General features: G+C 55.2%; 1 protein-coding gene and 1 pseudogene across 2 annotated transcripts; both read right to left on the bottom strand.

The window, feature by feature from the left end:
- Positions 1-1,251: 1,251 nt before the first annotated feature.
- On the bottom strand, positions 1,252-15,931 carry LOC104255057 (olfactory receptor 52B2-like). 2 transcript variants are annotated; one of them, XM_059815905.1, is made up of 2 exons: positions 2,419-3,330; positions 1,252-1,254 (listed from the first exon to the last, which is right to left on the bottom strand). In XM_059815905.1, exons 1-2 carry the CDS (start codon positions 3,328-3,330, stop codon positions 1,252-1,254), a joined length of 915 nt encoding a protein of 304 aa, XP_059671888.1. The 2 variants fall into 2 exon arrangements, with proteins under 2 accessions (XP_059671888.1, XP_059671889.1); XM_059815906.1 differs by lacking the exon at positions 1,252-1,254 and adding an exon at positions 15,848-15,931 and having other exon boundaries at positions 2,356-3,363.
- An 8,602-nt stretch (positions 15,932-24,533) lies between these two features.
- On the bottom strand, positions 24,534-25,094 carry LOC132317747 (olfactory receptor 52H1-like; annotated as a pseudogene).
- Positions 25,095-25,601: the final 507 nt, after the last annotated feature.

Genomic DNA, 25,601 nt, shown 5'->3' with positions numbered 1-25,601 from the left:
GCTGCCTGGATGAGGAAGAGTTATACTGGCCCAACCCAAGGAAGCCCCTGAGCTCAGGAAGGGACCAAAAAGTGCCCAGACCCTTATGCCTCAGAGTGGTGTGTAAGAGAGAAGTGCAGCCGACAGTAGGTATGATGCAGAGAGGAGAAGCAAGCATTTGTCTCAGCATCCCCCCCAGTAGAACATGAAGGAAAGGTCTCGGGGCTCTACTGCATTCCCTCCTCTTCCTCATCCCAGAGTTCCTTCCCACGGTGGAAAGGAAACTGCTGCCGCAGCTTTGAAGGATACTGGTGGTTTAGTGCTTGACAACCCCTGGGAGCCACCACAGCCAGAGGAGCTCGTGGAGGGGCAGCAGTGGGGCCTCTTCAACCCTGTGTGTTGGTCAAGCCGGGGCTGCGCAGGGAGCAGGCTCAGCCGCTCCCAGGACCGCGCTGCCCGACCTCCCTGGAGGACGTCCTGAGACCTGCTGCAGCCATCCCTGTTCTCTGGAGACCTGAGCAAGCACCAAGAGCATCGCCAACTCGGAGCCAACAGCAACTCACATTGCAATTTTTGCAATGGGTTACAGAAGCCTTGGCATTTAAGAGCTGAGCCAGAATGGCCACCAGGACGCTGCTGTCGGGATGAGAAGACAGACTGGTCCCATCTGAGCGGGTGCTGCCCACCAAGTCAATGCTATGCAGAGCACTGGGCAATGTTATGCAGAGCAAAAGGACCTTTGTGCTCTGGTGATGAGCGCTAGGCAGATGGGAACACTGCTGTGACTTTTCCATGGGACTGAGAATCTCCAGCCATGTGGGAACAGCCCATTCCTGCTGTAGTCCAGGCTGCAGGAACCAGAAGACTCATGACAGGACTGTGGCTGCTGGTGTCAGTATCTCCACGGTCCTCCACGCTCTAATGATGCAACAAAAACCCACCTTGAAAGCGGTGTAGAGCACACTGACCTTCCAGCAGAGACCTGACTTTCCGGCAAGCTTCCCCCTGAGGTCTCCAGGGCTGCCTCCACTCCCTTCTTCCCATGGGTCTTTATGTGCACCTGGGACACTTCAGCAGTGCTGGTGCTCTCTGCACTGAGATGAGAGTCTCCCCTCTTTCTGACCTTGCCACTCATGAGATGTGGGACAGGATTTAATGGGCATGGTGGTGTTTGTTGGTTGATGGTTGGACTTGATGATCTTACAGGTCTTTTCCAACCTTAGTGATTCTGTGATTCTGTGAGATTCACCAAAGCAAAGACAGCAGATGAGTTTACTCTGACAGCCTGCATTGCTGTCTTTGCTGAGGAAGGGAGAGGTAAGGAAAAGGGCTCTCCTTGCTGGTTGGATTGATGATGAAGTTAAACTCAGACTGTATATAGATGCACAGAACTGTCCTTGCTGCTCCTCCAATATGTAGCGCTCACTCTTCATGTTTGCACTGCTTTTCACAGTTGCCTGAGGCAGACTGCCACCTACTTCAGGGAGAGTAAGGTATTATTGATGCACCTGCTACATACACCGATGAGAGGAACAAGAAAAAGTTCAATAAAGCTATTTTGGTGTTGAAGGATAAATTAAATGTACAGCAACAAAGTGGTGGGTAATCAGCCAGCCGTACGGGCAGAAAAGGATCTTGAGGTGCAATGTACTTCACACTGAGCACTGCTCAACAGTACAGTGTTCTTGCAAAGACAGAAAACATCCCTGTGGGGTGTGTAGGATGTAGGAGACCATTGTCCCTTCACACTCCACTCCAAAGGCTTGAATTCGGTTTTGGACATCATGGTTTAAGGGATATGTTTCCCTTTAACACAGGACAGTAAAGCCTTTCCCAACCTCACAGGGCTCTTCAGCATGTAAACACCTTCAGCATCAAGAGGTGCCAGGGTCCCTCAGCAACACAAGCTACACCCATGAAGACAGGAGGATAGACCATCCTCTGTGCCATGGTAAACAGCACTTTTCCCATCTAGCTATAGTTCGTGTACCACGCTCTGGTCTGATGACCAATGAGGTGTTCACGGTCAAGGCACTGAGGTAACAGGTGAAGGAACAAACAGAAATGGAGCTGTAGGACAGCAAACAAAATCAGCAGCAGTAGGTGATGGTAAATCAGCAGATGGAAGAGCCTTGATGCTCCTCAGCTGAACTCTGCCCAGTCTCTGCTAGATGGACCATTCAGGGGAAGCATCTCTAGGAGAAACCGGTAGCAATGAAGGGGCTGATGACCCAAGCCCACATTTCCAGAAATCCCACCACCCTCAGCTTCTCTTGAACCTCTTGGGCAAACCTGTTCCTCCAGGGCGAGAAGTGCTGCAGTGCTTGGTGCTGCTTTCCAGATCCTGTCCCACGTCCCCCTTCCCTCCGGCAGCACTCAGCACCTGCTCCCCCAGACAGGGCAGGGGCACTCCCCCACAGGGCAGAAGAGACGGACGACGCGTTCCCGGATCTGCCTTGTCCTCACCCCATACACGATGGGGTTGAGCATCGGTGGGACCACAACGTAGAGGTTGGCCAGGAGGATGTGAACGTGACTTGGGATGTGGTGGCCAAACCGGTGTGTGAGAAAGGAGAAAAAGGCGGGCACGTAGAACATGAGGATCACACAGATGTGGGAGCCGCAAGTGCTCAGTGTTTTGAGACGAGCCTCTGGGGATGGGAGCCGAAAGACGGTCCTGAGGATCAAAGCGTAAGAGACAGCGATGAGCACGACATCCAGGCCAGAGGAGAGAAGAGCCGTTGTCAGCCCGTACCAGACGTTGGCTTTTATGTCGGCGCAGGCCAGGCGGGCTATGCCCATGTGCTCGCAGTAGGTGTGGGGCATGACGTTGTGTCCGCAGTACGGCAGCCGCTTCAGGAGGAAGATGGGTGGGAACATGATGCAGAAACCTCGGACAATGGCAGTCACGGCTATTTTCCCGATCACCGAGGGCGTTAAGGTTGAAGAGTACCGCAGCGGGTCACAGACGGCCACGTACCGGTCAAATGCCATCGCCAGCAGAACGGACGATTCCACAATGAAGCTGAAATGGGTGAAGAACATCTGTGTAATGCAGGCATCAAAGGAAATTTCCCTGGCACTGAACCAGAAGATCGCCAGCATTTTGGGCACCGTCGTGGTCGAAAGCATGAGGTCAGAAACAGCCAGCATAGCGAGGAAGAGGTACATGGGCTCGTGGAGGCTCCTGTCCGTGATGATGACAAAGAGAATGACAGAGTTGCCAAACACCGCAGTGATGTACATCAGACAGAAGGGGACGGAGATCCAGATCTGGGACTCCTCCATGCCCGGGATGCCTGTCAGGACGAAGGTGATGGGATCGAAGCTGCTTTCGTTGAGCTCATACATGGTACTTCAGTGCTCTGTGTCAGCCTGACTCTGCTCTGTTGAAGAAAGAGAAGGGATAAATAACGCCTGGTGAGCCTGGTGTTAGCCCGTGACCACCTGCAAATGTGTACAAATTGGTGCATACAATGTCCTATTTGCAAGTGCCTTCCAGCCTGAAACATTTCTGAAGGCCAAGGGGTTGGCTTGCTGTGTTTTGCTGTACAAAGGAATCTATTCGTTCTTTCCTATCAACCCTACAAACTGTGTCTGTGAGAAAAACATCTCTGTCCCTCCATTCACACTGCAAAACAGGACAGGTCCTTTTCTATCTCTGCTTTATCCACTGTCACACAAAGGCTTGTAAAAGTCATAATTACTTGTCACTGTTGGTGGCCTTTGTATCTGTGTGCACCTGGAAAGCCGTGTGTCTTTGTTAGGACTGTGTGTTTCTTCAGGGAGATGAAATAATGCAATGTCTTGCTCTGCTCAGATCAGTGACCAGTTCATTTCTGAGACCTCCTTGTGCAAACCATTAAGATAGGAATAAAAACTGTACTAGTATCAACACTGATAAGGGGCTTGGATGTGGTTGACATTCAACTATCACCTCTGAAGGTTGTGACGACCCCTGAAACTTCTGCTGGACATGTTACTCCCTGTATTTCCACCCGTATAAACATGTTCACCCATTTGCAAAGACTGCAAAGTGCTTTTTGTGCCTCTTCCCCCATCCCATAGGGATTTCAGAGACCGAAACACTGGCAAACACCAAGGGGGAAAGGGGAGAGCTAGGCTGGACTTTCAGCCCATGCCCAGACTTTCTGGAGCAACTTTCTCAGCTGGCAGAGTCCCCGCCTGCCCAGGGAGATGCTAGCTCATGCCTTTACCTCTCCTTTGCAAAAAGTGGCAAAGACCGGATATTAGGAAAATTTTCTTTACTGAGAGAATGGTGAGACACTGGAATAAACTGCCCAGGGAAGTGGTGGAGTCACTATCACTGGAGGTGTTCAAGGAATGAGGGACATGGTTTAATGGGCATGGTGGTGTTTGTTGGTTGATGGTTGGACTTGATGATCTTACAGGTCTTTTCCAACCTTAGGGATTCTGTGATTCTGTGACACAGCATGATCTTCGGACAAAGAAATGCTGGCCCAGAATGCAAGGCAACAAGTGCTATCAGGGCAGCCAAGTCATGGTAATACTCTGGAGAGATCGCCCAAGAGCAGACTTCTGCACGGGTGCCCAGCCAACACGGGAACCTTTCCAGCATCTGAGCTCAACCTCCTGCAGTTTTCCCAGTTCCCAAATTGCCAGGGTAGCCTGAATGTGGAGCACAGTCCCATGACGGGCTGATCAGCCTGAGGGTGCTTTGGAGATTTGAATAATGCAAACAAGCCAAGCTTGCAGAGTCCTCTGTGGCCCCTTTGCCATGACAAGGGCTTTGAGGAGAAGGAACGATGCAGGACTGCTGGGTTTATGTGCTTCCCCCCATTTTGCCCCTGATTGTAGCCCCATCCCCATGTATCATACTCTAGAAAAAGCCTAGGCCAGGGTTGGGATGCAGGAAAATTAGTTTAATTTGTACCAAAGATAAACCTTCGTTCTTCAACCAGCTTGCAGCGTTTTATTTGTATTGCAAGCTGCAGGTATCTGAGTGCAAGACGTGTTTGCATTTCTAAGTGTTTCCATTAAGAAGGATTCTTGTCCTCTATGAACCTAAACTCCACTGAAAACATCAGTCAGTACAGAAAAGATCTTCAGCTCATCACAAATATTTATCCAATTGCCTCTTCCACTTTTAAAACCACGTAATTCAACAGAAGTGAATAAAGATATGCTAGGTCTATAATTGTAAATTAAATCAGCCTGGGAACATTCCCAGGCACCAATGCCAGCCAGTGCCTGATTGCATATGGTTTGCAAAAGCAATTCAGCAAGACTCTACACCTCCACTCCTTAGTGATATGGAAATATATTTCTCTCACCTGCAGCTTTACTTCCTTTCATTCTTTTCAAACAAGAAAGCAGTGCCCCAAACACCGGTGTTTAATATAAAATATGACTCACCGAGGGCCAGCCCCAAAGATGAACGAGGAACCTCAGCCCTGATCAGTGCAGAGATGCAGGGGAGCGCAAATCCCTATCCGTGCTGCCAAGGGCTGGTGATATTAATCCTTCCCCTCCCGAATCTCAGAAGGAACATCAGCCCCTCGACTTGTGGAAGTTTAAATTGCTAGCGCATTAAAGATTAACAGCAGTTAGCACTCCAAGGTGAGTCAAGATATTTCCTGCCTTTCCGTCATTTGCATTGCAAGTGTTTTTACGCTGTCGCTGCCCGGGCACCGCTATGTCTCCTGACCGCGGCGAGGACTTGCGAGGGAGACCAGCGCAGCGCGCTGCCCAAGCAGGGCTCCCAGGCTCCAGAGGAGCATCTCTCATGCCCAGGAATGTTTTATCCCCCACAGAGCGAAAATTGCCTTGTTACACGGGTGAAACCTCCCAAAACAGCCTCTGAGTTTTGCTCCTGCTGCCATGTGCCTCTGTGGGAGGGGTTCCTCTGTCCGGCCAACTCCAGGCCATGGTCAATGATCTACAAATGACGAAGCCGGTGACTGGCTGCGAGCACAAAGCTGCCTTGATGGCGTTGCAAAACAGAGGAGGCTGCAGAGATTTCTACCCAGATTGAAGTGCGAGTCTGAACTGGCACCAACTGGAAAAACAGAAACACCACAATTGCATAATTTATAATCTACTGTTATTGCAAAATAATTTTTAAAGTACATGATTGTGTCAAAAAAAAAAAAAGAACTGAAACAATAGCTCTGTCTGTTCAAAGGATGCAAAAATTAATTAAAAGATGATCTGCCTGCAACCAACATGTTGAAAATCCATCAACGCAGCAGAAAAAAGGGTCTGAACACATAGGACCATATGAATTAATGATTTTTTTTTTCATCCCAGGACCAAATCAAAATGATTGAAAGTAATTGTATTTTTTTTATGAAACAAAGGAGTATGAATTCTATATAACTTGGCCTGCAGTGAAATGTTCATCATTCGATGATTTGTTGTTTTGTTTCAGTGCTGTAGTGCCTCAGGTTCAGGAATAATATGTAACCAATACAGTCAGACAGAACAGAGATGCCTCTCTGGATTTTTAGCAGTCATATATAAGGACAGATCGTCTCCCTCTGCCAAACTGCCCTGCCCTGCGCATCGTGCGCTGAGCCCTCGCTGCTGGAGCTCCAGATTTTATCTACCTGGAAAACACCCAGGGAGTTTTTGGATGCTGCTTATGCCATTAATAACAGCGATCACACTCGCTCCTGCCCAAGTCCCTGTCAATATTTTTGCTCCGGAAGGTGTATTTGCTTCTGAAATATTGCAGTTATTCCCAATTTATCATCTCGTGCCAGAGAGAGGCCAGATCCCTGCAGCGCCCGCTGGGACGGGCAGGGAGGGGACACGAATACCCCGGGACTGGGGGCTGCCCGTGCCCCTGGGGCGTCGATGCCAGTCCAGGGGGACGGACCCCGGTGCCTCATCGGGGCTTGGGCAGTCCTCGCTGCTGCGGCAGGAGAAAACCTGCGGTGTGAAGGGCAGGGAGCCTGCAAACAGGGACAAGATATCCCCAGGGAATTCAACGTGGAGCCACGGCGGGGGGGATAAGCCTTGCCCAGGCAGAGCTTGTGGTTCTGCACCGCCAGTCACTCCTGCAGCAGCCCGAGCCCTCGGCCGGGGATGCTGGGGAGGAGGACAGGACGTGCCCGTCCGTCCCGGGAGCAGGGAGCACCGTCCCTTGCAGAGGTTGACCTGGGGCTTTCCCATGTTAATGCTATCGTCCTGCCGTATGATGGACCACAGCGTGAAGTGTTTGAGGGCATCCCGAGGAAACTTGGTTTCTGTGGGAATGGCCCAACACTCCTGAATATCTCGGTGTTTGCAGGACCTAGGACAAGTCTTGAGGAGGGCTTCTCTGCGAGAAAACCCACCCGTTTTCTGTCGTGGAAAGTTCATCTTATCAGTGTGTGGCTTTTAATTTCCTTGTCATTTCCCTCACTGTGGTTTCTATGGAACAGAGCTGGCCCAAAGCCTTTCAGACCAAGGAAGAGCCATTCCACTTCTCAGCTGTTAGAAATGGGGAGGAATTTGGATTTCATAGATTTTACATCAGAAGGTATTTTTAAGAAAAGGTGGGGTACTCTTCGTTAATTGAAGAGGAAGCTGAAAATTCAGGTGTCTTCCCAAAAAATGTCTCTCTCCCCACTGCTAGTGAGAGATAACACGCCTCAGGAGGACGCTACAAAAATGTTAAAGCTACAGGTTAAAAATGTTTTCTTCTTGCCAAAACCCGTACACATAAGGGCAGACACCAGAGAAGAGAAGAGCCTGCCTTGTCCTCTGCCTCCCAGGGACCCAGCAAACAGGGGGGACAACCGAGCCACCGCCATGCCTTGACGGTGGATGCAGCCTGCCGAGCGCGACGCCAGCGAGGAGCTCCAGCCCAGGCAGGGGCTGCAGGCGCAACCCGCCCTCCCGGCAGCAGAGCCCAGGCTGCCAGCGCCTTCACGTTCCGGCGGTTGCCCCAAAGCTGCCGTGCACCAGCAGTAAGCACCGAACAGCCGCCAGTGCTGCGGGGTCCGAATTGCCGGTTCCACCTCAGGTACCGGGAAACCCTTCCTTTATACTGCAATTATTTGTTGTCTAGACAGGAGGAGATGTGATAACAGCCTGCAAATGTGTGACAGGTTACTGTGAACAGGCAGGGGTATTCGCAGGGTGATCCTGGGGGAGGCCAGAAAGAAAGAACAGTATTGATTACTGGGATCAGACACTGGGAAAACACTAGGAAGTTAAATTCAGAGGTAAGCAACTTCCAGAGGGACTGGAGTATCCCTCTCTGGGGATTTAAAACTAGGTTAGGCAAATGCTGATCAGGAATGTCATAAAATTGAAAGCAGAGACAAACACAAGTCAGAGGTCTCCACGGTGGAAACTTGTATTTTGGCTGCCAAGCAAGCCAGGCATGCAGAAGGACAGAGAGGCAAGTTCTCCATGCCAGCCCCTTGCCCTATCTGTTCGTCAACGTTACCTGATTCTGTCATGGCACTTGCCGGATGCTGCCTGATGAACCGACTCACCAAAAGCACGCGGGTGACCTTCGAGGCAGACTGTGGCAGCATGGTGACAGCACAGGCTGCAGGGTCTGTGGCCCAAAAAGCATCACCTCTCGGGCAATGGAGCCTTTCCCCCACCTACAGCGATGCGAGCAATCGTGTAAACATCTGGAGAACTGCAGCAGAAACCATCAGCACAACCCCCGCAACGCGTAGCCTGTGGCTCCGGTCTGACACAGCCATTGCCCCCCCCCCCCGGCTCCTGGCTGGAGGGGGTGCAGCCATGCCAGGGCATCCAACATGCCATGCATCCACACCTTCTCCGGTGTGAGCGGTGGAGCAGGGACGCGCATCGTGTGCTTTTCTGGTTCTTCCACTCTAGTGACAGGACTGCAGGTGAGTGAACAGAAATCACTAAGCCTGTAAAGCTGCAAATGCAGCAGATTCACCCACCCGGCTGCAGACGGCATCACCTGAACCACCTCATCCCCCAACAGCTGGCAGAGAAATAGGGCACAGACAGGGAAGGAGCCGCTGTCTGCAGTAGGAGAAGATTAATAGCTCCTGAAAGTGCTCATTTTCCTCCACTGGTGCCTGAAATTACTAGTTCAGGAAAAAAGATTTTAAGTTAAGTGAGTTTAATCTGTCTCAAATATTCACATGCATATATGGAAGAAGGTTGTGTTCGCTTTCCAAGCTTTTCCCTAGAAAAATTATACCCCAAATTATATCCTCTGTCACACATTTAAACAAACCACAATTTTAAAGAGCAAAGGGTAATCTTGCCAGCTATAAATGGCAATTATATTTATCCCAGAAACTGTTGGGCAGTCATTTATTTCAGCTCTTCAAAACGTTTTAGTAGCTAAAATCTTTCCAACCAAGCGCAACAGTAACCTCATTTTACAGAGTAATCTGAATGCCTTTTCCCTGCCATGTAAAATTACCTCATGTGAAACACTGGGGGTTTTAGTGTTCCCATTATTTCTCTGAAATCTGGTGTAGCAAATGATGGAATGAGTGAGTACACAACCTCTTTTCACTCCTGTAAACCTGCTTTGTTTTTCTTTTCCTACAGCAGCGTGTCACTGGGACACTTCAGGGCTGCACTGCACATCCAGCAGCAGTGGGAAAGTCTCCTCCCAGCCTTAGCTCTGCCAGCTGACCTGCTCCCTCAGCTGCAACGCTTCGCTGCTGCTGGCTTCAGCCTCAATAACACCAAATTAGTGGGTTTTTCACTCAATTCTTGATATAATTGTTAAATTTCTCGCCCAGCAGGAATTGCAGAGTCTACAACAACAGGGAAATTCAAAAAGAAGCTACAAAAAGTAGTTGCGTCCCGTGAAGTGGTTCCTGATTAAAGCCCAGTGACCTAGAGGCAAAGATGGACAGAGTCATCCTGCACGGCGGGCGCAGGAGACGAGAGGCTGCGCAGGGGGAGGGCTCACTGCGGGTGCTGCACCCCAAACTCCTCGCCCCCCCCCCCGACTCGGGGTGGGGGGGTGGTCCCCAGGAGGGTTCCTCGGCCCCGACCCACTCCGGCAGCACCTACTCCGGCATTTAAGGATATTTCTGTGTCCCTGGCAAGGCAGATTCACAGTTCATGCACTTTCCCACACGTATCACTGGTGCAAATCTGCAACCAGGAGAAAGCGTGCCTGAGGAACACAGCTCCTGCCTCCCCGTTTTAACGCATTTCCAGAAACCTGGAGACAACCAACTTCTTCTTGCTCTGCACCTCCCTCTGTCACCAGACCTGCACAGGGGTGCGAAGTGCTGCCGAGCCCAAGCTTTGGTCGCTGCGTTGGTCGGCATCTCTCAGCAGCTCAGCTGTCAGTACCGAACAAGCCGTCTTCCTCCAGTGTTCGCTGTGGAGCGTCGGAGCTCGGGCTTAGCTGGACACAGGGGACACCGGAGGACATCGAGACACGATGCCAAGCAAAGCAACATCTCCTCCAGCAATTCTCACTCCAAAGGCAGCTCTGGGCAACACCCAAGCAAAACAAATGCAACCATCTCCGTCCCTGGAGCACATTCAAAACCAGTCGGTGGCCCTGGCTGTGCCCGGGACCCCATTCCTATTGCAACGCACTGTGCATCTGGAGCAATAAAGCTCCAGATGAGCCGTCACAGGCAGCTGCAGCTCCTTGTACAAGCCTGGGAGGCTCAGATGGTGTCTGCTGTGTCTGCACTGGGGGCTGTTAGCTGATGGACGCAGCTGCAGTACAGAAACGGGCTCCGTTCTACCATACCTGCTGCAGGGCATATCTTTCAGATCAATATTATTTTAGTTCACAGCCCTTTAATTTAGGATGAGCTTTGGCCTCCTGCCTGACACAGCGCTCTCTGAACACGTTCCCAGCACACAACGCTCTCAGCAGCAAAACCCAGGATTTATTTCGTGGAGCCTCTGTCCTCCCCTGTCCTTGTAGGTGCCCTCTGGATGGACATGCAGAGCCACGGGGTCCACGGGGCTCCAAGGGCCCCCGCAGCCAGCAAGGGGATAGCGGAGAGGGGCACGCAGGGTGCACAGGAGCCATCACAGAGACAGGGTCCATCGCCCCCGGGAGCATCCCCCCCACCAAGCCTGGCCTACATGGGGACTCGGTGCTGCCTCCCCATCGCTGTGCACAGTCGTACGTGCACATGGAGCATTCAGGTGCCTCGGTCCTGCCTCTGTCCCCACCTCTGGTCAGTGCCTCTGAGAGATCCCATTCCTCACTGTGGGGTGGAACAGAAGGCTTGTCTACAAGGATGCCTGGCGTGTTAGTCCTGGAGGGGATTTGACACGGGGGTTTTTGGCCAAAATGGGGCAGAAGCAGATTATAAATGTCTAGTGAGAATATGGGCAAACCAAAGGGAGGGGCTGGGCAGGGGTCTGCCTTGCTACTGGTGGGAAATAAAGATCTCAGCACCCACTTTAAAAATGCTCTTGCTCTGCCCCAGATGAGGGCCAGGGGTGCACAGGCAAATGCAGCTGAGTGGTGGGGCGGGGAGAGCGATGTTGCTGCCAGGGAAGTTAACCTGGGGGGCTCAGACCCTCCGCCCACTGTAGGCTTGCACCGGGAGCTTCACAAGCTCATCAGCAAACCACTGCACGCCTGGTTTAGGCCATTTCTATTCAAGGCAATAGAGAAAGATCTGCACTTACTTCTCGCCTCTTGGAAGTGAGTGCAGAGGAATACTGTGGCCAGCTGGAAACCCTGCTAACTATAGTGCTCCGTGGGAACGCACTGTGAATATTTCCCGACACTCTTTACGTAAAGAGCAACACGCAGATGGCGAGATGCATGAACTGGGGGACGATGCTCCCGCCGAGCACAGACAAGGCTGCCGTGCGATTACTGCTTCTGGGTTGCGGCTCGGTCTGGGATGAAATCTCCCCTCATCCCTCCCAAATTTGCAGAGGGTCTGAGCAACCTCCCAGCTCATCACCTCCCCAGGCTGGTACGGCCAGAGCCAGGCTTCACCCTGCGCGGGGAGTCCGGAGTGTTTGAGACTCTAGACTGATTAAAAATGCGAGGATGTTGTTATCTTCCACACCTCTCACAGCTCCCCGGTACACAGAGCTTTGTACCAGCTGAGTGTGGCAAACAGGTCATCAGCTGGTTTCAGGCTTGGGGTGAGTGGTGACCCGTTCAGCCTTGCCAAGCATCCATACAAGAGGGACCTGGCAGACCCAGTGACCGCCTGCACCCCCTCATTCTCCGTGGCACCGTGACAACGCAAAACAAAAGTTTTGCCTTTAAAATCCCCTTCTCTTCGGTAGGATCTTCCATGCAGGTAATGCACGCCTCCTGTTCATCACCCCTGGTCTGACATGGATTAGTGTAGACTTGAGCAGTGCCCTGCAACACCCAGGGACACTGATCCCCAGCCCCTCCATCCCCATCCCTCCAGGCCCTTTTCCCTGGGCCACCTCTCCCGCCTCCCACAGCATGAGGGAATGCCTCCCCATGGCTCCTGGGGTAAGAAGGCAGTGGGAGAGAGAGGCCCTGGGCTTGCAGAAGGATCTAGGATCCTGGGAAGGCAATAGCTCTCTAACAAGGTATCATAACGCCCACAGTAGTCGTGGAAATTTTCAATGGGAGCCATGCAAAGAATCAGAAAAAATTCTTTTGTCTCTCTTCTTATGCATTGTGCATTTCAAAATGCAACATTTAGATTCCCCTCACTTCTCGCTTTAGGAAGGAATTTGAATTATGCTGAGCTACCCAAGGCAAAAGTTGGGTTTCCTCCAGAGTAGGCAGCAATTCCTTCTGCAGCCAGTAACAATGTCCCATCCTCGCTGCCCGCTCTGCCAGCACGGAGCCACCATGTCCTAGCAGAGAGCGGGAGCTGTATGGCAAATGGAGGCTGTGCCTCTGCTACGCGGCAAACATGGGGCTTAAACAAGGAGCTCTGGCTTTCCTCCCCACCCAGGGACAATTCCCACCATGGGCCAGTTTCCAGCTGCTCCCTCTGTGGCCACCCCCTCCCTGCATCCAGTGTTATGGACACCCCAGACTGAGCGGCTGGGTGTCCCCAGGAGACACCCAGCGCAGCCCCCAGCCCTGCCCCAGCCACGTGCCACATCCCGCCCCACGCCAGCACGGGTACCGGGAGGCTTCAGCGGGCAGGACCCCTCCTTGGGGGATGCAGCATGCATCCCTGGGGGATGCCCCAGCATCCAGCATCGCTGGGGTTGCCGGGCTGCGCAGAGACCCAAGAGCAAGGATGGCTTCCCAGAAATAGGGGATGTCACCGGGAGGAGCAGCACGCAGAGGAGGCCCCGGCTCTCCCAGGCAGCTGGGTCACATACAGGAGACGTCTCTGGGGCCGGTCTGAAGGAGGGGAGCGTGCGGCTAGATGAGCACTGAGCCCGACAAACTCATTGCGGTGCTCCAGCTGGTGTAGGAGAGGTGAGTCGTGGACGGCACCGTTCCTATGAGACCGGAGAAGCGCCAAGCCTTGGGGAGGGTGGACTCTAGAGCTCTCTGCAAGGCAAGAAATGCCGCGGCCCTGCGGCCCCGGCAGCCGGGCTCTGCGGGGCTTGTGGTGGCATCGCCCACCCGGGGCCCGGCGGGCAGCAGCCCCGGCCCCGGGGTCAGACCCCGCGGGCACCGGGCAGCTGGTACGGGAGGCGCCGGGAGGGCCCTGCCAGGACTCTGCGCTGCGGAGGAGGGCCAAGGGAGGAGAGGGTGAGGGATGCTCCGCAGCCTGGCACGGAGTGGGGACGCGAGCCCGGTCTGCCGGTCTGTCCTCTCGAACGTGAGGGGTCTCCGAGGCATGTCCCGATGCAGCCCCGCACCGAGACCCCCATCGTCCTCTCTGGGTAAGCCGCGCTGACACCACAGCTAGAGTGAGTTCCGACTTTATCAGAGATTTAAGAAGTACCCCAACACTGCCAAAGCCCTTCAGCTTTCATCCACGCTGCTTTTCCGTGCACCACTACCAAATGGGATGGCTCACACGTGTGTGTGTGCATTTAACGTTGAAGGTCTGCACACGGTTTAACTACAGATGGTTCAGACCCCCTCTGGAGAGACTGCCTGTGCAAAACCTGTGCATCTCTGCAGCCTCTTGGTCTGCTCCCAGGGCTGCGTCTCCCAAGGGGGCACAAAACCTGCACAGGAGCACCAGTGCGCCGTTCTGGTCTCCACGTAAAGGCAAAAGCAGAGACGCTGTGAAGAGGAGTTAAGAAAGCAGCGCTGTGTCTTGTGGGAGAGATCCCAGTCACTCCCTCACCCTGCACTGGGCACAGCTGGTTAAAGCACATCGCCACCGTCTTCACTCTGCCCCATCTCAGTGCACAGAGCAGCTGAGCTGCTCATCACCCCGGGGACGGCAGTGGCAGGACCGAGCCTGGCAGACTGACAGCAAGCGGGCGAGGAGGACGGGTCGGGCTCGGCACAGTCCACGCTCCCTGCCCTGAGCAGGGCGGCCTCACCTGCTCACTTTCCCAGGCTGAGCTCAGCTGGCTCCCACCACAGCCCAGCCAGTCACACTAACACAGCTGCTGTACCATTGTTTCCAAGGTTTTTTTAATCATTTGTATTTATTGCACAGGCCCTTTTCCTCCCAGCACCTGCAACATGGAAGGAAGGGACTTTCCTCCTCCCTCCTCAGTGCACCTGAGTAGAGAAAAACTGACATCTGGCCTGGATTAGACTTGCCCCCCTCTGCGGTGGCTCAGCCCCACCTAAGGAGAGCTCCTCTGGGGTGCTCATGCTTTTGAAGTTTCTCTTCCCCATCCATATGCCAAGCCACGCACATCCTTAACTTGGGGCCGCACACTTTGCTGCCAGACAAAGGAACCTTCGCATTGTCGGAGGATGCTCCCTGCATCCCATGGAGGAGGGTGGCGGAACGATGGTGCTGGTGCTCCAGGTGTGTGGTGATGCGCAAAGCTCTTCCCACAGACCGTGCAGATGAAGGAGCACTCTGCCTGCTCCCGCAGTGATGCCATGACCCCAAACTGCTGCCCGTGGTCAGTGCCAGCCAGCACCAGCACCCCAGCCTCACCCCCAACACAGCCCTTCCCAGGGCCCTCGGAGAACGCATCCTGCCCCCTCCCTGGCTGCCTCCAGCAGCTCTCACCCGGGACCATGCCAGGCTCTGTACAGGGCATCCCTGCCTGCACGGCACGTGCCAAACCACCGTTTGAAGCCCGTCTTCCCCGTTATTTTGCACAGCAGCAGCAGCAGATCATGCCCAGGTGTGACGCTGCATCATGGCCACGTGGAGCAGGAGGGACAACCGGAGCTGAGCTCCCTGCCACCACGAGAGCAGCACCAGCTAATGGAGCGTTGAAGATGCCCCAGCTGTGGTCTGGTTCACATCAGCTTCCCAGGGAACCTGGTGTCCTCCTGACACTGTCAGTTTGGAAATCTCCCCCGGGCAGCCCCGTGCCTTGCGGCCCCCACCTGCACCCCCATCTCTAACAGGGACGCTGAAGGGAGGGACTGTAAAAACCGGGCGGAGATGGGGTATTGAGGCCGAGCGGAGCTCTGAAGTGGGCAGGGCAGGAGTCATTTGGTTTCCACAGAAATGGCGTCTGAGCAGATTTCAGCAGAAATCGACTGCAGCCGCTCTCCCGAAAGTCATCTTTGCAGATCAGCTCCTCACGTCAGCACTGGGCTTTGTTCTTCTTTCATTTCATCTTCAAAACCAGAACACTAAAAATGCCCGTACAGAGATCAGAGGCACACAGAGCTGACCTCTGTATCAACTAAGTTGGGTTTATTTGTTTTTCTTCTGCTCCCCTTTCGGTGAGGGGGGAACAGTTCACACCAGAACACGGGCTCAGGAGGAACCCTCCTGCCTCCGGCTCCGAGGCCAAGGCCGGGCTCTGCGTCCCAGTGGGCAAAGCTGAAATCCTCCCTCCGTTCTTCTCCAAATGCTCAATGTTTGTTTTGTGTTTGTCTTTTCAACTACAGAACCTCACCGAGCGATGGCCAGTATATATTTAACCTTTAAGTGTTTTCTCCCAGGAAGAAGAGCACGGTGAGAGCGGGGACGCAGAACACGATGCTCACAGCTTATAATAGCTCAGTGGCAAACACTGTACATCCCTGAGGTCAAGAGAACAAAGATGCGGAGAAACAGCAGCACTGATGCTCAAAAGCTGTTATTTCTGCTCCCGGATCATCTTCCCTCTGAGAGAGCTTTACCCGCACGAGGTGGATATTGCAGGGCAAAGCCAGGGGATGTCGGGCTGGAGGGCAGGACTGCCACCAGCAAAGGTTCAGCTTTATTTCCTGGCCTCTCCACTCACAAAGTGCCACAACACATTTATCACCCCTGCATACCACGAGCTGCATCAGGTACGAAAGAGCTGCTGTGTGCTGACAGCAGCCGTGCCACAGGCTGAGGACAAGCGGTTGTTATTTATGCAGCACCTCCAAAGCATCGTGCAGTGATGCCATCCCCTGCCCGCACAGGCGCCGGGCAAGCTTCCCTCCCTGCCGCGGCCATGTCCACCTCACCCTCCTCTTCTGCTGTCAAGGCCAGGCCAGGCGTGCTCTGGGGACCCTCTGCAGATGAAGGAGGCGTGAGCCGCTCTCCTTCCCCCTGTCCCCACAAAGGTCCCCATGCGAGGTCTGAGCCGGCTCTGCCCAGCAGCAGGTAAAAGGGTAAAATGAGCATCCCCCTGCCCATCCGCAGCTCGCGAGGGCTGGGACACCGCTGGGAGCATCAGCCTGCCCACAGGCATCAGGCAACTCCACGGGCCAGGACAGCTTTTATTCCCAGTGCTGAGATGCGCGGAGCTGCTTTTGGGCGAGTGGCACCCTGCAAGCATGGCACGGCAGCACGCCAGCGCAGGCTCTGCGCCTGGAAGGGGTTTGTCCGGGGCCAGACCTGAGCCTCAGCTTCTCCCGCTCATCTGCAACACGGTCCCGCAGTGACAGCTCCTCCGCAGAGCCCGGAGCGTCCATGAAGGGGGCTCATCCTGCTCCAACCTTTATCAAAACATCCGAGTGGGAGGCAGGGTACCCTGGCAGGAGAGAGCACAGGGAGCACACCCATCCTCGCTGCCCGCGGGGGCTCGAGCAGCGGGTGCTCCATGGGGTCGGTGCCTTTGCAGAGGAACTGTTTGTTCACTGTCCTCATGCCAAAGGTAAAGCTGGGAGCCCCCAGCCCGCAGCAGCCCCTTGCCCACCGCCAGGCTCTGCAGCACGGCCAGCCCCGGCCACACATCGCAGCCTGCCCTGCCCGAGCCTCGGTGCCCTGGCCATGGGCTCTGCCAGCCCTGCACCTACAGGCACCTCTCCCCACAGCCGGGGCCAATGTTACCCCGTTGTGTAAGAACATCCCTTCCTGTGCTCTAAACCTGCACTGGGCGAGTTTCCTCTTACTACCCCACTCTCCCTCGCATTGCCTTTTCTTTCCCAGTCTTCACTCTTGATTTGTCTTGCGGTTTCAACACCTTCCTCCTTGTTCCACCCACCAGGAGAGCAGCTCATCTCCTTCCTCTTCCCAGGCACCTCCCAAGCCCAGTGTCTGCCCTTCCCCAGCCCAACAACCCCAAATCCTGCCTGCATGACTTCCAGCTCTTTGGCCACTTCCATCACTCTCCTCTGCCCCCCCCGCAGTGGGTCAGTCTGCCTCGGCCGCATGCTGCCCCTCGCTGTGCCACAGCCTCCACCGCAGGGCAGAGGAGCCTCATCTCCCCCCTCCGCAGGATGAGACTCCCGTTCACCCACCCAAGGACGGCATCCGCCTCTCTCACAACACGGCGACCCTGACGATTCACGTCCACCTGGAATCCACCGCCCCTCCAACGCCCCAGCTGAGCACCTGTGTTTGTGCAGCTGACACCCTGCCCTCTGCACCCTCCCGTACACCCCGGCCCTTCCACAGATCATCAGTATTAGCTTGAACGTGCTGACCCCCAGCCCGGGCTGCCTGCAGCGCTCTAAGCACGCACCCATCTCCATCCCCGGGGCCGGCAATGAAACCACTGGCGGGTGGTCATGCCCCAGCCCTGTGGAAGTGTGTGTGTGACCGATAACTGTCCCCTGCGTGCACCAGTCCAAACAGCTTCACTGCAACCACCTCACGGTGCTCTCCACAGCCCGAGCTTCGCCGGCTTTCTGACTGTATGAGGAGAAATTAAAAGGTATTTCTGAATGAAACCAGTGTAGGGAGCCCAGCATCTATCACAACAGGAATTCAGACTGGGTGGATACTGCTTTTTCTCAGCTATTGCCCTAATCACAGATCCCTCCATGTTATTTTCTACAAACTTAGAGAGAGGTTGGCTATTCACTTATTTTTTCCTGGTTTCCCCCATTTCAGGACTGGAAGCCGTCTTTTCCCCTTCCCCATCTTCTGAACTATCTGCCCATTCCCCAGTCTGACCAGTCTGACGGCGCCGTGCCAACAGCCCAAACTGCAGAGTTTGCCAGCCACCAGCAGAGCCAATCCCTGAGGGTCCTGTCCCCTCACCAAATCCCAACAGGTACAGTCGCACCTTTTGGTTCACGTGCATGAAAGGTGAAGCAATACTCAGCCTCCTCTTTTCTACGCTAGACCCACTCCTCCCTCCTGGGACAGGATCAGCCAGGATCTAGAAAGGATCGCCCAGGCAGGGAAGATGGCGATGTCTTCCCTCATACTGAGCAAGGCACAGCTTTGCCTCAGCATTCCACAAGCTCTCGGCTTATTGCAAACCATCGTCATCCCGGGAGCCCAGGTGCCATCACCCACCTGCAGAGCTGTGGGCAGGATGCCCTGCCAGACCCGGGGAGCGGGGAGGGAAATGTGGTTATCACACTTCACCTGCAGCTCACTTGCAGCATGAGGAGGGTTGAACTCACATCCAAGTGCATCTCAGCGGTGGTGTTAAGAAGACTTTTCTGTTTCCCAACCAAGTAGCTTTTCTGAAACCCAGAAGCCTTCACAACAGGGAGGTTAATTCAGCATCAACACCTCTGTCCGGTAAACCAGCAGCCCAAGAAATTATTATTAATAGCAGGTATTTGCAAATCCTGTGCCCTTTGGCATGCACTACACCACCATCACTGGGGAAGGCGATGAATGAAGCTCGATGTTCAGCCTCTTTGCTAACAGCACACGCAATGTCAGCATCGTGCAGGACAGCCAGCACGTGGCTTCCCAGGGGTGAGGCTGTCTGTAGAGCACGAAGGTCCAGAAACCCCAGTGCAGTAGCCGGACCCCGGGCTCAGGGTTAGTCCACCAGCGGAAAATCTACCGCACAGCCCTTTAGCTGGGCTGTCACACCCAGCAGAGCCAGCATCCAGGGAAGGCACCTCAGAGATTCCCCTGGTTGAGACCCCAGCCCGTGCCCCTGGCCCTGCTGGGTGCAGACCAGATACAGCACTGGGCCCACACGCAGAGAGCCGAGCAGGGGGGCAGGCTGAGCATGGGCAACCCTGCCAGGGCCTGCTCAGCACCCCCCAGCCCTGAATAGCATCTGCCCCAGCCCTGCATTGCATCCCTGATCTGGCCTGGCACAGCACCCCCCAGCTGTGTAAAGCATCTTCCCACCCCACAGCCCTGCACAGCACCCCCCACCCCAGCACAGCACAGCACCGCCTGACCATACACAGCACGCCCTGGACCTGCTCAGCACCCCCCCAGCCCCCCTCGACCCTGCACAGTCCCCCCCACCCCCCCCCAGCCCTAGAGCCCTGCACAGCCCCCCCGCCATGCACAGCCCCCCCACGCCGACCATGCACAGTCCCCAACCATGCACAGCCCCCCCCAACCATGCACAGCCCCCCAACCACCCACAGCCCCCCCGCCATGCACAGCCCCCCCCAACAATGCACAGCCCCCCCCAGCCATGCACAGTCCCCCAAACTACCCACAGCCACCCCGCCATGCACAGCCCCCCCACGCCGACCACGCACGGTCCCCAACCATGCACAGCCCCCCCCCAACCATGCACAGCCCCCCCAACCACCCACAGCCCCCCCGCCATGCACAGCCCCCCCCAACCATGCACAACCCCCCCAACCACCCACAGCCCCCCCCACCCATGCACAGCCCCCCCAACCACCCACAGCCCCCCCAGCCATGCACAGCCCCCCCAACCACCCACAGCCCCCCCGCCATGCACAGCCGTCCGGGCCGGGATGGCTGCGGCCCCGCGCATCGCCCGGGAGAGCCCTGAGCGGCGGCGGCACTGCCGCGTCCCGGGGCGGGGGGGCTGTGGGCACCGGGAGCGGGAGCGGGGGGCTGCCGGCACCGGGAACGGGCACCGGGAACGGGGGACTACCGGGAACGCGGATGGGCACCGGGAACGGGGCAGGGCGGACAGCCGGGAACAGGCAGCGGGAATGGGAACGGCGGGCTCCCGGCACCGGGAACGGGCACCGGGAACGGGGGAGGGGGGGACTGCCGGGAACGGGCAGCAGGAACGGGAATGGGGGGCTCCCGCACTGGGAACGGGCACCGGGAAAGGGTACCGGGAATGGGTACCAGGAATCGGGGGACTACTGGGAACGTGAACGGGCACCGGGGCGCTGCTGGCCCCGGGAACAGGAGCAAGAACTGGGAAGGGGAACCGGGAGTGGGAACTGGCACCCATAGCAGGGCACTGGGTGGGGAAGCTCTGCCGGTACTGGGAACCAGGCACTGGGAACTGGGGGGGGGGTCTAATGCCACTGGGCGCTGGGGGTTGGGGGCTGCGAACCAGGCACACGGGGGTGGGTGCATGGGGACGGGGTACATGGGAAAGGGGTACCTGGGGATGGGTGTCCGAGGATGGGGGTCTCTGGAAAGGGGTGGATGGGGATGGGTGCATGGGACAGGGTGCACAGGGAGGGGTACCCAGCTCGCTGTGCCCAGGACAGGGTGCTTGGGGATGGAGTGCTTGGGGACGGGTGCGCAGGACTGGGCCCCTGGGAATGGATGCCCAAGACAGCAACAGCTGGGGCCCTGGATGGCCAGAACTGGGGGGGCTGCTCCAGCTCAGTGCTCCCTGCAAGGTGTGCTGGGCACCTCATCCCCCGCCCGTGTCTGGGGGAGGTGAAGGGCTTTGGGCTGCTGGGGTTCACCTCCTGGCCACCTACACAGGCTTTCCCAGCGGTGTCCCCAACTCCTGCCTGACCTGGAGTTACAGCCAAGGACTCGCTGGCTTTTGCAAAGCAGCGCTGTGCAGCCCCGTGCCTCAGTTTCCCCACCTGTGCAGGGCAGTCTGAGTCCAGCCTGGCCCAGCACTGCTGCCCCCCTCCCCTCCCTGCCTGGGTGAAGAGCACTTGGGAAAAACCTGTGTTATGGCTGTGGTGTACCCAGCTCCCCACTTCAAGTACCCTTGAATTCCTCACGTCTTCCCATCACTCCAGGAGCTAAACCTGACTGCAGCCCCAGAGGGACTTCTCCGAGGAGAAGGAAGAGGATGCTGAGGTCAGCTGAGACAAAAACTTGGCTGGGGGCTGAAACTCCCCATGAATCTGCAGGACTTCCCTTGCTTGCTTCCTCGCTGTTTTCTTTTTCACGGTGGCAGTGTGGAGGATGGGGCCGTTACCACCGACACTGCCCCGCTCTTGGGCTGACCCTGGGCAGTGGTAAGGGGTGACAGAACCAGCATCAGACGCCAGTGCTTCTGCAGAGCTCCCCTTCCCTGAGGGGAATTTTAAAAAAAATGAAAATCAGTTTGACAAAACTGAAAATCAGGTGAAAATCATGATATACAGTCTGCTGCAGTTCACGCCAGTGTCACTTCAATACTGCTGGAAGTTTTTGTGCTGCAATGCGCAGGCTCTTCGCTGCGGCTGAAGGAACGCAGTCACATCCGCAGAGCACAGGGGTGCAGGCACAGTGGAGGCCGTTCCTAACAAACACTGAGGACACGCATAAGTCACGTAACTTCAGAAGAGCAAGTGACAATTCATGTCACATCAAGATGGGACAGCACTGGACACGCTTCTGCGAGTTGCCTTGATGTCCACCCCTTTCCCCTCTGGCACCTGGATGGTGACAAAAGCACGGACAAGGGCGAGACGCTCCTCCCGACTCATCACAAGCAGCACGTTGTGCTGACAGTGAAAATGTTTGCCTAATGCTGCACCGAACACGCAGGGTAAACACAGCCTGGGAATCATTTTTGAATGCCACAGAGAAAGGCTCCTAATGGATCGCCCGCACCTGGGACGAAATATGTCTTTTACCGGAAGAAAAGCAGGAGCAAAGGGCTCACGTTGCTCAAATAACACAGCCCAGGTGGCAGTTTGTGTCGGAAATACTGGGAAGGGGAAGACAGGCATCAGAAGTAAACCACTTGCGGATCCTGTCCCACTTCATGGCCAGGCATTTCCACCGCCGGAGACACAAGGAAGCCGAGGAGGACTCTGCTGAAAAACGGAGCTGTGTTCAGAAAGGTGCTGCACGTTGCCCGTGATGATGAAACACAGCCAGGCAATTTGCTCAAGTGTAAACCTGACAGACAAAAATGGAGGGCTGAAACCAGCAAAGCCCAAAGCAGCGTAAGCCCGAAGGCTTGGACTGAGCAGCGACCGAGCAGCGACCGAGTCCTGCACAGACCTCAGAATCCAGTGGCAACACCAGTGAAGCTGCTCAGCACTGGCTCCAGCATGAAAACGGGACATTTAGCCTCTCTCAGGGAAGAGAGGGGAACAGAGGCTTTGCGGAAGCCTCTCCCGCCCCTGGGCAGGCACGTCACAGAGGCAGGGAAATAAAGGGAGACGGGCACTGGGAGGGCCAAGCCAGCCCGATGGGGGGGGTGTGTTGCATTTATCTAACTAACTAACTATCAAACTGCTTTGTGCAGGAGCAGCAGGATGCCCTCTTTGCCTTGAGCCGCAATGAAGCAGTGTGGGGGCAACACGACCGAGACAACCTCCGAAAAAGGTGTGCGGGACCTGCAGAGCACAGCAGCGAGAGCTTCCGCCAGGCATCGGCTGCCGGCAGCCCGCAGAGAGGAGCTGCCCCAGCATGCGGACCGGGCACTGCACGCTGAGGACCCCGCCGCGTCCAGCACCACGGGCCGTGCTCCCGCCACGCCGGCACAGGCTGGCGGGCAGCCTGACATGAGGACTTCCCCATGCATTTGACATTTGCTTTGCACGCCATCTGACCAGTGGCTTCTCTGGGGCCAAGGAGTCCCCAGGCTGTGCTGGTGCCGTGCCCAGGGCACGGGGGGGTCCTGCTGGGGAAATCCTCTCCCAAAACCACCAGCACAGCCCCAGCCCCGGCTCTGCGGGAGGGCACAGCGGGTGCGACACCAGCACGGCAGCACATCAGACCCCTACAAAAACAAGGGTTCAGGAGAGGCACCACATATTCTTGTTTGGAGTGCATTCAATCAAGAATAGGTTTCACTTCCTTATATTGAGTTTCTTTTCTGACCAAAACATAAAAAATACTTAATAAGGACAAAATATGTATCCTAAGATAGGAAGTATTTACTATTAACAGCATCATTATCACTGTGGAGCTATCCCTCAGCAAAGCTTGAGTTCAATGAAAGCACACAGGTACTGACACTTCAAAAGCAACAGGGATTTACCAGCCTTTTAGATTATACCAGCAGCTGAAATCTCTGGCCATGGCTCATTGCTTTTTGCAGACTGATCCTCCTTGTTCTTTGTTATATCTGGCAATACAAAGTTCTGAATCTATTTATATGGACAAAGCATTCCTTCCACACAGTTAATTTTAGCAACCTGTTTCCCATTGTCATTGCAGATTCCAGTAAAATGGCAAAAACATCCCTCAGCGGTGAGGATGTCACGTTCTGGCGTCCTCTTCTCCACAGGGCTGGGCGAGTGCCACGCTCATGCTCTGCACTGGCAACCTTGCCCGCGCCGTACGCTGCAGATTCAGGCTCAGTCTAGCATCCTCCAAAGCATGGATGGTCTGACACAATTCAGCAGTTCATTTGGCTACTGCTTCCCAGTTCAAGGGTTTGTGAGATGCTTCCTGGGGCGTGACAGGACACAGAGAAGCTGCCCCCAAGGCAGAAGGAAATCCTGTGAAAAAGCAGTGCATTTCCATATCACAGGAGACTAAGTCAGTCATGCTACAGGATGCAGTAGGACACAGTCACAGAGCCAGGACCACCTGGAACAGCAAGGGCTGGGGGTAGAAAACACATCGGCAGGGCAGGCTGGAGGGTAGGAGATGCTCACTCTTTCGCCCTGCAGACCTGCAGGGCTGCTGCTCATGTTTCTCTGCAGTTGCTGCCTGCTGGGATTGTCTTTCTCTGCCCCCCATCAGGAGCCTCATCCCTGCCTTGGAGACCCTTTAACGAGGATAATTTGCGTGGGTGATCCTTGGCATTGGTCCCTGCAGAGCCCAGAGATGAGGGTCGCAGGCTGCGCAGCCTGGAGACTACGCACATCACTGTTTCACCAATCTCTTTGGTTTTCACTCCATAACTGATGGGGTTTAGCACGGGGGAACAGCCACATTGACATTGGCCAGGAGACTGTGCGTGGGGATGCTGTGACCACCAAACCGGTGGCTGAAAAAGGAGAAAACACTGGCGTTTCTACAATGTGTAGAACATCAAAATGATGCCATGGTGGGAGATGCAGGTGCTAATTGCCCAGAGACGGGTACCTGGGGGGACTGGAAGACCCAGAGAATCAGTCTGCAAGAGACAGCGATAATCCCCGCTGTCAGCAGGGCAACTGTTCAACCACACACGACACTGACTTCGCCGCTCGCATGGGCCAGCCCAGCGACACTCAACACTCGCAGCAGGAATGAGGGATAATGCAGCTTCTGCAGCACGGCAGCCGCCTCTGAAGCAGAAAAACGATGAGGAGGATGATGCAGAGGCTGCTGGCAGAGCTTCCAGCTCTATCTCTGTGGGACTGAGTGGGTCAATAGAGTCGTGTATCTCTGGGGATTGCAGATAGCAACATCCCAATCAAACGCCGTGGGCAGCAGAATCGCTGACTCGACAACAAAAGTAAAATGAACAAGAAGCATCCAGGCAAGGCAGGCACCGAAGGAAACATCCCTCACCCTGGTCCAGAAAACAGCTAACGTCCTGGGCACGTGGAGGTCGATAACAGCAAGTCTGCTACAGCTAAGGCAGAAAGGAAAAGGTACATCGGCTTGGGGAGGCTTTGCTATCTTGCTGTGATAGAGAACAAGATGAAGTTGCCTAGAAGTGCAATAATATACATGGAAAAGAAGGGGACAGAGGTGAGACCTCTCCATGCCTGGGAGTCCAACAAGGATGAACATTCTGGGTCCGAAGCCAGTGTGACTGACAGATGCCATAAGGGTCTTTGATACTCTATTTAAAAACACCTAAAGATAAAGTACAGCTCAGCAGCGCTCACTGGGGGTCAGTTCCTCTCTGCTGGACCCAACACGAGTTTTGGCGTTCACACCAGAAGCCCGTCATGATGTGAAGCATCAAGGGAGACAGTGCAGAGCTGGACCCTGGGCTGATTTTGTACGGCAGCTTTTCTGCCTCATGTTGATGAGGGACAAGGAAGCTGGAAGGTGCTGAATCCGTTCCAGGTCACTGGTTTCTGGTGGAGAAAACCAGAAACCTGAGGGTTAGTCTTTCTGTTTGCCCAAGCGGATTAACTCCCGGAGAAGTGACATTGGTGAGGAGTTGGCTGCATGGGCAGTCCTCAGCGGGGTTTCTTCGCTCCAGAAGTCGACAGTTAGCCGGCACCGAGGCTTCACGCCCTGGGGAGGTTCGGAGCAGAGATGTGCCCGGTGCAGCACCGTGACTTCTGG

This window comes from Gavia stellata, chromosome 1, assembly GCF_030936135.1.
Source record: "Gavia stellata isolate bGavSte3 chromosome 1, bGavSte3.hap2, whole genome shotgun sequence".
Lineage (NCBI taxonomy): Eukaryota > Metazoa > Chordata > Aves > Gaviiformes > Gaviidae > Gavia > Gavia stellata.
Note: the sequence above shows the minus strand (reverse complement) of the source record. Positions and strands in the feature narration are given on the sequence as shown.

What these genes read in the sequence shown, in the direction of transcription:
- LOC104255057 (XM_059815906.1), bottom strand. Translation starts at nt 3,330, where the DNA reads ATGTATGAGCTCAACGAAAGCAGCTTCGATCCCATCACCTTCGTCCTG.